Genomic DNA, 12038 nt, shown 5'->3' on the forward strand with positions numbered 1-12038 from the left:
AGAAAAGGGGACATCTATAAGAGACATTATGAAGTTAGAACAACAAAACATGACAAAAGATTAGATATGTGAATTAAGTATGAGTGAGGAGCCAAGGATGAGGACTGAGGTTGTAAGCCTATGTGACTTGAAAGGTGACTTCCCTGTAGAGTAACAGGGAATCTGGGAAGAGTGGGGAACTTGACAGGAAAGATAATGAGCTCTGTTTTGAACATGACAAAGATGCATTACCTTCTTCAACCTAAGAACCGCAGGGTCTTTCCATCTTAAAACTAAAACCTGAAATGTGCACTAGCTCCACCTACTAGAATGTGCACTCTTGTATAGATTATCGTGCCTTTCTACTCATATTCCCAATGCTTAGCATAGTGCTTTACACACACATAATGCTTAATAAATACTTCTTTAAGCATTCTTTGTATGAACACGCTTTTCTACACTGTAAAAATTTAATTTTTTGACCCTTCCTTTGAGCCTTCAGATAGGTTCACAATCTATTTTTGTGAGAGTCACAGATTCAAAGTTGGTCTGAAGCCTTTGTTTAAAAAAGAATAAAAACTGATGCACTACTGATAATAGTAAGTCTGTTTGAATGTAGTTTATTTCCTCAAAATCCAGTTATGATTCATGTTTGCAGCTAAACTTCCCCATGTCCTTACAGAATTTTTCTTGCTTAAACTTGCCATAGTACTTTCTCTTTCCAGGTGTATAGAGAGACAGGAGAGGTGTAAACGAAAATGTTAAATGACTACCTGTAGTAGGAAGTCTACAAAACAATGTTAAGTTAGAGGGAGACACAAGAGAATCTAAAAAGGGTTTACCAGTTATCACAGTATTTCAAATAGCTGATAATTCTACCACTGCTCTTCAAGAGATATTTCTATTTGCCAAATACTACTCTTCTTTCTCTTCCTGCCCTTCCCCTCCCCCACTCAACTAGCAATAATGTTAGCTAGCTTTTGCGGCTGTTTAAGTCATTAAGCCCTAAAAAATACAAAAATATTGACAAAATATAAACAAAGGCACAGAAATTATAACAAGGGCTCTGCACATTAATAATGGAATTAGACCTGCATCAATCCTGTTCTACCTAGCAGCCACAATCAGTTGGAGCTGTCACTCAACAATTATATGTGCATAAAAACATTTTTAATTTAAAAATTAATTTTGCCAATCATGGAAGTCATAAAAGCTATAGGTTATACAAATACTGAAAAGCCAAATAGTGATTCTACAGAAAGTAATGTCAACATATGTACTTTTCTTTTCAATTTTTAAGCATTTAATCATTATTTTCCCTTCCACTCTGCTTTCTCTGAAATAAATAAAATGGAAAAATAAAACCCTTATAATGAGAACAGTCAAGCAAAACAAATCCCCATATTGATCATATCTAATATATACCTCATTCTGCATATTAGTACATCAGTTCATTGTCAAAAAGTGGCATTCTTCTTCACCAGTCCTATAGAATCCTAGCTGATCAGTGATCAGTTATCAAAATCATTTGTTTTTTACAGGATAAATTGTGTTTCTGGTTCTGGTCCCTTTATTCTGATTCAGTCCATACAAGTTATCCCAGGTCTCTGTTTCTTAGAATAATATTCTATTACATTCATATGCCATAATTTGTTCATCTATTCCCCACTGGATGGAAACCCCTTTAGTTCCAGTTCTATTATGTCACCACAAAAAGAGTGCAGATATACTAACTCATTAAATATCCCAACTAAGATATCCCACCATCACCTCAACATGTCCAAAAGCAATCTTATCATTCTTATCAAATCAGTTTAACCTCCAAATTCTCCCACTACAGTCATGAAAGATCAAAATTCAGGGCAGCTAGGTGGCGCAGTGGATAGAGCACCAGCCCCGAAGTCAGGAGTACCTGAGTTCAAATCCGGCCTCAGACAAACACTTGACACTTACTAGCTGTGTGACCCTGGGCAAGTCACTTCACCCCAACTGCCTTAAAAAAGAAGGGAAAAAAAAGATCAAAATTCCTGAGTCATCCTCTATAATGGTTTCCTTACCAAATGGAACTAAGGTTTCAACTCCTTTCCTTTCTTTTACCCAAAGCTATCTCACCTGAAACCTGGATTATAAAATAGTCTCCCCTCACTTGGAAGATTCTCTTCATTCCAATCCATCTAAGGACAATACTGTCGGACCAACTTTCCCAAAATTGATCCTAACCTATGTTAGACCCTGAAGACACAAAGACAAAAAAAAACAATTCCATGTCTAAACAGTCCCTGTCTTCAGGGAAATATTCTAAAGGAAAATATACACACAAATAAAATAAAAAGTAAATATAATGTAATTCTGAGGCAAGAGAAGGAGGCATTAATAACTGGGGAATTCAGTTCTGTTTATATTAATCCTAACTAACCCTCAAGGACCAATTTAAATTCATTCTACTTGTTGATACGGCTTTCTTCCTATCTCCATGAGCATTTATGATCTATAAGACACAATAATACTCTGATCCAATTCATCCAGAAAGCATTTGTGAATTTTCTACCATCTACAAAAAGCATTGTGCGTGGCCCTGGAAATACAAAGAGAAAATAAAACCAGTTCCTAAACTCCCAAAATCAACATGGGAAGAGAAGATAATAGCATAAGCAAACAGTTATCTGTAACCTAAGGCATAGTATCACCCAATACTCGACAGTCAGATGTACTGACCCAAGAAAATCATTATCTCTCTTCATTTAACTGCACACACCTGGAGTAACTCCATGAACGTCTCCAAATACAGCTTATACATAGGTTTCTCCAAATGTGAAAAAATATTCCCAACTTCATAATATTCAATGTGATATTTATTGTAAAGCAATTATTTGAACTTCTCAATGATTTCAATTCTATATAAGTAGTCTTCTCTGATGGTTCTTCATTCCTGTTATGCCCAGTAACTGTGGGTGTCCTCCAAGGTAGCGTCTTGAGCTTTTATCTTTTACCTCTAGCTTCAATTCCTATGGGTTCAATATTATCTCTATGCAGATCTATATATCCAACCCTACTCTATTCTGAGTGCCAGCCCAAAATCACCAAATGCTTTTTGGACATTTCTCATTGGATATAGGCATCTATAACTTAGATCCAAAACAGAATTCATTATCTTCCTCCCCAAACCTCCCCCTCTTCCCAACTTGCCTATAACTGTCAAAAACACCACTATTCTCCAATTCACTCAGGCCTATGACCATCGTATCATCCTCTATTCCTCATTCTCACCCCATATATCCATTACGTTGCCAAATCTTGCAGCTTCTATCACAGTCTCTCTCACTACAACTCCTTTTCTCCCCTCACACACCCATAATCCTAGTTTAGGCCCTTATCACCTCTCACACAGACTGTTACAGAAACACTCTAACTGGTCTCTTGCCTCAGTTCTCTCCCCACTCCAATCCATCCTCCAATCAGCTGCTAACATGACTTTATGGAAGCATCTATCTGACACAGTCACCATTCTGCTCAACGAGCTCCAGTGGCTCCCAATAATTTCCTGAATCAACCATAAATTGCTTTGACATTTCTATGTTTTTATTATAGGGCCCATCAGCCTTGTTATATCTTACTCTCCTCCAAGTATTCTCCATTCTAGCAATATTGGCCTACTTGCATAGGATATTCCATCTCCCATCTCTGGGTCTTTGTACTAGCTGTCCCCCATACCTAAAATGCCCTGCCTGCCCCCTCACCTTGATTCCCTTCAAGTCTCAGCTCAATCTTGCCTACTCTAGGAAATTTTTTTCCAAGTGGCTAACAGCTGCAAATGTCTTCTCATCATGTCTCTCATCAGTTCTGTATATATCTTAAATCCAACCTAGTTAGCAGTGGTCACCCTCATTCAAATGTAAGCTCCTTGAGGGCAAAGACCATGTTTTTTGCCTTTCTTTGTATCCACAGTGCCTAGCACACAGTAAACACTTAATAAACATTTGTCTTGACTTGACATTATACTGTTTCTTTAAATGCCAAAAGCAGTAAGAAAAAACTACAAGTTAGTAAGAAAGGCAACTGAATGCATTTTCTAATTATTTTAAAACATACCATTCTGCACAGGAAGATTGTTTGAGTGATTTTTTCCTTGCTTTTCCTTCTTAATATTCTTTGAATCTAAAAAGAAATATTATGACCAAACTTATTAGTAAGATTTAGAAGCAAAAATATATTAAAGATCACTCAATGTTTCTGTAGTTGTTTACTGAAACTTTTCTAACAAAAAATTTACTATTACCCATTTTATACTGATTTATAACATAATATCACCTGGAAATTAATTAGGCATTTTAGGAAATTCATTAATCAGCAAGAGCAGTGTGGTAGTGTGTAGTATTGGATCAGGAATCTAAAAAACTCTAGGTTCAAAGGTTGCCTCTGACTGTAACCAAGGGAGTAAGTGATTTCAATCTGAGCCTCGAGGAACTTCAGTTTCAATCTGTATCAGTGGAAAGAATATAAATCAAAGACTGTTAACATGTTAACACACTCAATGAGACATAAAGATAACATTTAACAAAATGGAATGATAAATCACTGTTTATTAGTTATGCAAAGAAATTAACACAGTCTCAAAATTACATTACATAATAGAAAGATATTACTGATAATAAAACCAGAGAGAAAGTCAAATTTTAATTTTATTTGATATTTTGGTAAACTAGTAGTTGTAAGAGCTTACAGGGCCTAGAGCTACAAAATATGAAACCTATAATTTAGAGCTAGAAGGGACCTCACAGGGAGCAGCTAGGTGGTGCAGTGGATAGAGCACCAGGTCTGGAGTCTGGAGGGGCTGAGTTCAAATCCGACCTCAAGGGGGGACCTGGAGGGGAAGGGGAGGGGAAGGAGAGGCAGAGGGGTAAGGAGAAAGGACGTCACAGAAGTGATTCAGCCCAATCTCCAAAGGAAACTGAGACCCAAGGAAATACTAGGAGAAGAAGAAAGAGAAGAAGAAAGGACATCACAGAAGTGATTCAGCCCAATCTCCAAAGGAAACTGAGACCCAAGGAAATACTAAATTGTGAAGTAAGTTAATGTTGGCCTCTTCTACTTCCTAGGTCCACTTCCCTCTCTTTATTCTTCCCTCTGAATTTAGAATGAGTATCCCCCCCAAAAGTCTAACCCACTTAATTTATTTTCTATAACACTTTAAAAGACAAATCTAACTAATGCTTACTAATTGCTATTAAGACCATCAAATTAAGTTTAAACAAAACTAAAAATTTCTTCTATCTTCTTATACCTGAAGTAAACCGATAGATCAAATGACCTATTCCACATGTATTCTAACCTAACAGACAAGAAACTGAAATATTTTCTTCCTATCTTCTTTTGACACGTAAGTCACCTCACCTTTATTTACTGTTTTCCCCATAGTTGTCCTCTTCTTCAGTGTTCTTCCTTGGGACAGGAAAGACCAGGAGCTGCCTCTTTATCACACAAAAAGATTCCTGAAAGGCAGTATTACTACAAATCAGTTGCAACACATATTACCTGCTTCTAATTAAAACTGGAAAATCAAAAGAAAGGCTACAAAAAACTAGAATGAAAAACATTTTCACTTTATTAAAATTAAGTAAATCTCCTCAGGAGATAAAGATTTTATGCAATCATTACTAAAAATAGTCCTTAATGGAAATTTGTAAATATATTCCACTTTCTATTTTAAAGATTCTCAGAAAATATCCTCATAAATTCGATTAGAAAAAAGAACCATCAAATAATATAGTGTTAGCTGAACTTCCCTTTTCTTAAAAATATTCATCCATAACTGAAATTAAAGGTAGGAAAAAAAAGGATACAAGTTTTTACTTTAAAATTTTGTTGAAAACAAATATCAAAATCTGAATCTTGATTTCATGAAAATTATTTACTAATCAAGAGGATTTGTTACAATTTTTAGATATCCACATCTTGCTAAAAGGAACCATAGACAATGAATTAATATAAATACTCAACATATATGCACCAAACAGCATAGCACCCAAATTCCTAAAGGAAAAGTTAAATTAAACAAGAGGATATAGTACATACTACTGGGGGAACTCAACTTTTCCCTCTCAGAACTAAATAAATCTAACAATAAAATAAATTTTAAAAAGAAGTCAAGGAAATTAATAGAATATTAGAAAAGTTAGATATGAAAGACTTCTGGAGAAAACTGAATAGGAATAGAAAGGAATATACCTTTTTCTCAGCTACACATGGCACTTTCACAAAAACTACGCATTAGCGCATAAAAAATGTCACAATCAAATGCAGAAAAGCAGAAATATTAAATGTATCCTTTAAAGATCACAATGCAATAAAATTTACACTTATTAAAGGGTTGTAAAAGCACAGATTAAAAATTAATGGGCGGAGGGACAGCCAGGTGGTGCACTGGATAAAGAACCAGCCCTGGAGTCAGGAGGACCTGAGTTCAAATCCAGCCTCAGACACTTAACATTTACTAGCTGTGTGATCCTGGGCATGTCATTTAACCCTGATTGCCTTGCTCCTCTCCCAAAGAAAAAGTAAATTAGAAACCACATAATGTAATCCTAAAGAATAAGTGGGTCAAAGAACAAATCATAGAAAAAATCAATAATTTCATTTAAAAAAATGATAATGAGACAACATTCTATGAGATAAAGCCAAAGCAATACTTAGGGGAAAATGTATTTCTCTAAATGTATACATCAATAAAAGTGACAAAGAGATCAATGAATTGGGCATGCAAATACAAAAAAACTAGATAAAGAATAAATTAAAAATCCACAATTAAACACGAAAATGGGACTCTTGAACACCAAAGGACAGAGTAATAAAATTGAAAGTAAGAAAACCTTGAACTAATAAATAAACTAGGAGCTGGTTTCATGAAAAAATAAAACACATAACCACGGTTAATTTAATCTTAAAAAAAAGAAAGAAAATCAAATTACCAGTATCAAAAATGGAAAGGGTGAATTCACCACTAATGAAGATAAAATTAAAATAATTATTATAAGTTATCTGGCCCAATTATATGCCCAAAAATCTGACTGAAATGGATGAATTTTGTTGTTGTTCAGTCGTTTTTCAGTCGCGTCCAACTCTTCATGACACCCATTTGGGTTTTCTTTGCATAGAAAGTGGATCATTCTCCAATGAGAAAACAGAGGCAAACAGGGTCTCTTGTTTGCCCAGGGTCACATAGTTACTAAGTGTCTAAAGCCAAATTTGAACTCGTGGTAAGTTGTCCTGACTCCAAGCCCTGCTCTATCCACGCGCTACCTAGCTGTCTATGGATGAATATTTGCAAAATATAAATTGCCCAGAATAACAGAAGAGAAAACAGAATACTTAAATAACCCTATCTTAGAAAAAGAAATTCAACAAGCCATAAATGAGCTCCATAAGAAAAAAATCCACTGGACCAGATGAATTCACGAGTTCTACCAAACATTTAAAGAACAATTACAGCTAATACTATATAAACTCCTTGGTAAAACAGGCAAAGTAGGCGTCCTACCAAATTTGTTTATGACACATATGCAGTACGGATTTCCAAACCAGGAAGAGCAAAAACAGAGAAAGAAAACTATAGACCAATTTCCCTAAAGAACACTGATGTAAAATTTTTAAACAAAATACTAGTAAGGAGATTACAGCAATATACCACAAATATTTATCACAAAGATTATGACCAGGTAGGATTTATACTAAGAACGTAAGACTGGTTCAATATTAGGAAAACTATCAGCATAACTGACCATTGAATAATAAAAACAACAAAAATTATGTGATTATCTCAACAGATGCAGAAAAGGCTTGACAAAATACAACGCCCATTCCTACTAAAAATACTAGAGACAGTAAAGGAATAAATAGAGCTTTCTTTAAAGTAAGCAGTAGCTATCTAAAAATCATGGATGCCCATTATCACCACTATTATTCAGTATTGTACTAGAAATGCTAGCTATAGCAATAAGACAAGAAAAAGAAACTGAAGGAATAAAAAAAAAGGCAATGAGAAAATAAAACTATCACTCTGTAGATGATATGATGGTACATTTAGAGAAACCTAGAGAATCAACTAAAAAACTAGCTGAAATAATTAACAGCTTCAACAAAGCTACAGGATATTTTAAAAAACTCACATGTATCATCAGCATTTCTATATGCTACCAACAAAAGCCAGCAGGAAGAGATAGAAAAAGAAATTCCACTTAAAATAACAGCAGACAATATAAAAAATTTGGAAGTCTACCTGCCAAGACAAGCCCAGGAACTATATGAACGTAATTACAAAATATTTTTCACAAAAATAAAGTCACATCTAAACAATTGGATAAAATATTCATTGCTCACGCATAGGCTGAGCCAATATAATGAAAATAACAATTCTACCTAAATTCTACTTATTCAATGCCACAACAAACCACCAAAAAAATTATATTATAGAGTTAGAAAAAATAATAAAAGTAAGCTATAGATACAAAACATCAAGAATAGCAAGGGAATCAAGAGAAAAAAAGTGAAAGAAGATAACTTAGCAGTAGCAGATCCCAAATTGTACTACAAAATAGTAAACATCAAAATAATCTGGCACTGGCTAGGAAATACAATGGTAGCTCAGTTGAATATATTTGGCATACAATACACAGCAGCAAATGACCATAGTAATCTAGTGTTTGAAAAACCCAAAGATCTAAGATTCTGGAACAAGAAATCACTATTTGACCAAAAACTACTGGGAAAACTAGAAAGCAATTTGGCAGAAACTAGTTTTAGACCAAAATCTCACACTGTATACTGAAATAAGGTCAAAATGAGTACGTGATTTAGACATGAAGGGTCATATAAGTAAATTAGGGGAGCATGTTTCCATGCTATAGACCAATTTCCCTACAGAATACTCATGTAAAATTTTTAAATAAAATACTAGTAAGGAGATTAACAGCAATATACCACAAATATATATCACAAAGACATAATGTACCTGTCAGATCTTTTGATAAGGGAAGAGTTTATGTCCAAACAAGAGATAGAGGAAATTACAGGCAGTAAAATGGATAATTTTGATTACATTAAATTAAAAAGGGTTTGCACAAAAAAATTAAATGCAGTCAAGATTAGAAGGAAAGCAGAAAACTGCAGGAAAATTTTTACAGCAAGTTTCTTTGACAAAAGTTTCATTTTTCAAATATATAATTTGAGTTGTCTATAAGAAAACAAGGCATTCCCCTTTTGATAAATGGTCAAAGGACATGAACAGGCAATTTATAGAAGAAGCAATCAAAGCTATTTATAGTCACATGAAAAATGCTCTAAATAACGACTGATTAGAGAAATGTAAAATAAAACAGTTCTAAGATACACCTCACACCTAACAGACTGGCTAATATGACAGAAAAGGGAAATGATAAATGTTGGAGGGGATGTGGAAAAATAGGGGCACTAATACATTGTTTGTGGAGTTGCAAAACTGATCCAATCATTCTGGAGAGCAATCTAGAATTATGCCTGAAAGGCTATAAAACTGTGCATTGACCCAACAATACCACTACTAGATCAATCTGTATCCCAAAGAGATTAAAAAAAAAAAGACCTATACGTACAAAATTATTTATAGCTCTTTTTTATGGTGGCAAAGAATTGGAAATTGAGCAAATGCCCATCAATTGGGGAATGACTAAACCACTTGTGGTTTATGATTGTGATGGAATACTATTGTGCCGTAAGATATGATGAGCAGAATAGTTTCAAAAAAACCTGGAAAGACTTACATGAACTGATGCAAAGTCAAGTGATCAGAAACAGAAGAACATTGTATACAATAACAGCAATACCGGACAATGATCAACTGTGAATGACTTAGCTATTCTAAGCAATACAATGATCTAAGGCAATTCCAAAGAACCAATGATGAAAAATGCTATCTACCTCCAGAGAAAGAAATGATGGATTTTGAATGCAGATCGAATCATACTTTTTTAAACTTTATTTTAATTGGGTTTTATTTGAGGTGGTGTTTGTGTTTTCTTTCACAACATAACTGATATGGAAATATGTTTTCCATTACTGCACATGGATAACATGTCAAATTGCTTGGCTTCTCAAGGAGGGAGGGAATTTGGAACTCAGTTTTTAAAACTGAATATCAAAATGTTTTACATATAATTGGAAAAAAAAGTTCAAAAAAGAAATGACAAGCAGGAGGGCTTCAAAAAACCTGGAACAACTTTTATGACCTGATGCAAAGTGAAATGAGCAGAACCAGTGTGTGTGTGTGTGTGTGTTTTCTCTCGTAACATGGCTACTATGGAAATATGTTCTGCATGACTACATATGTATAATCTGTATCAAGTAGTCTGTCTTCTCAAAGAGGGGATAGGTGCGCAAGGGAGAAAGAGAATTTGGTTATCAAAATTTTTCAAAAATGAATGTTAAAAATTATTTTTACATGTAATTAGAAATATATGTAAAAATTTTAAAGTCATTTCCCAATGGATAAATGGTCAAAGGATATGAACAAGCAGTTTTCAGAAGGAGAAATCAAAGTTATCAATAGTCACGTGAACAAATGTCTAAATCACTACTGATTACAGAAATGCAAAGTAAAACAACCCTGAAAAGCCACCTCTATCAGATGGGCATGATGGTAACATGACAGAACAGGAAAATGACAAATGCTATAGGGGATGTGGAAAAACTGGGACACTAATGCAGGCCTGGTGGAGTTGTGAACTATTCCAACCATTCTGGAGAACAACTTGGAACTACATCCAAAAGGGTATAAAACTGCGCGTATCCTTTGACCCAGAAATACCACTCCTAAGTCTGTAACCCAAAGAGAGTAAAGAAAAGGGAAAAGAACCTATTTGTACAAAAACATTTATAGCAGCTCTCTTTGTGGTAGCAAAGAACTGGAAATGGTGGGATCGCCTGTCAATTAGGGATGGCTGAACAAGATGTACTGTGTTATAAGAAATGACAAACTTGAGGATCTTAGAAAACACGGACAGACTTGCTTGAAATCATAAAGAGCAAAATGAGCAGAACCAAGAGAATATTATATAGAGTAACAGCAATATTGTTTTAAGAACAACTTTGAGTGACTGTCAGTTTGACTATTATAAATACCCAAATTAACTACAAAGAACATATGAAAGAAGCCCCTATCTACATCCAGAGGAAGAACTGATAAATAGAAGTATGTACAGAATAGTTTTACCTATATACATATTTACATCTAATGGTAGCCACCTCTAGAGCAGGTAGGTGAAAGGGAGAAAAAAAGGGGAAAAAAAGTTACTTGGTAACTTTATTATATGTTTAAAAGGAATAGCAAGGTGTACATAATAGATGGGCAGTTTCATGTACAATCATCTTTTTTTTTTTCTATTCTACTATGTGATGGAAACATTTTATTTCTTAAGTTCAGAATAAAATGAATTTAAAAAAAATTTTTAAATAAGCAGGATAGTTTCAGATAAACTTGGGAAGACTTATGTGAACTCATGCAAAGTAAAATGAGCAGAACCAGAACACTCTACACAGTAACAGCAATATCGTAAAGATGATCAACTATTAAAGACTTAGCTACTCTGATCAAGAAAAGATCCAAAACAATTCCAAAGGACCCATGGCAGAGAGAGAAACAGATGAACGCTCAATGCAGACTGAAGCATACATTTTTTAAACTTCATTTTTATTCTTTTATTTTCTTTGTATTTTCTTTTGAAACATGGCTAATAAGGAAACATTTTACAGGACTGAACGTATATAACCTATATCAAATTGCTTACCGTCTCAAGAAGGGGAGAGGTGAGGAAGTGAGGGAAAAAATTTGGAACTCAATTTTTTTTTAAATTAGCATTAAAAATTGTCTTTAAATGTAGTTGGGAAAAAATAAAATATTTTTTAAATGTTTTGCATGACTTCACATGTATAATCAATATGAAATTGCTTGCCTTCTCAAGGAGGGGGAAAAAATAAGAGAGAGAATTTGGCATTCAAAAAATTTTTAAATGCTTGTTAAATTTTTTTTTTAC

General features: G+C 34.2%; 1 protein-coding gene across 3 annotated transcripts in view; it reads right to left on the minus strand.

Annotated features, from left to right (window-relative positions):
- Positions 1–12038, minus strand: part of SCML2 (Scm polycomb group protein like 2) — a 144388-nt gene that overhangs the window by 111042 nt on the left and 21308 nt on the right. For all 3 annotated transcript variants that reach the window (XM_027835385.1, XM_027835383.1, XM_027835384.1), the window contains exons 2-3: positions 5371–5468; positions 4069–4134 (exon numbers count right to left, since the gene is read on the minus strand). In XM_027835385.1, coding sequence (XP_027691186.1) covers positions 4069–4134; positions 5371–5392 — 88 coding nt within the window. In that variant the 5' untranslated portion in view covers positions 5393–5468. The remainder of the gene's footprint in view (positions 1–4068; positions 4135–5370; positions 5469–12038) is intronic.

This window comes from Vombatus ursinus, unplaced genomic scaffold, assembly GCF_900497805.2.
Source record: "Vombatus ursinus unplaced genomic scaffold, bare-nosed wombat genome assembly UNPS02014814.1, whole genome shotgun sequence".
NCBI classification, from domain to species: Eukaryota; Metazoa; Chordata; class Mammalia; order Diprotodontia; family Vombatidae; genus Vombatus; species Vombatus ursinus.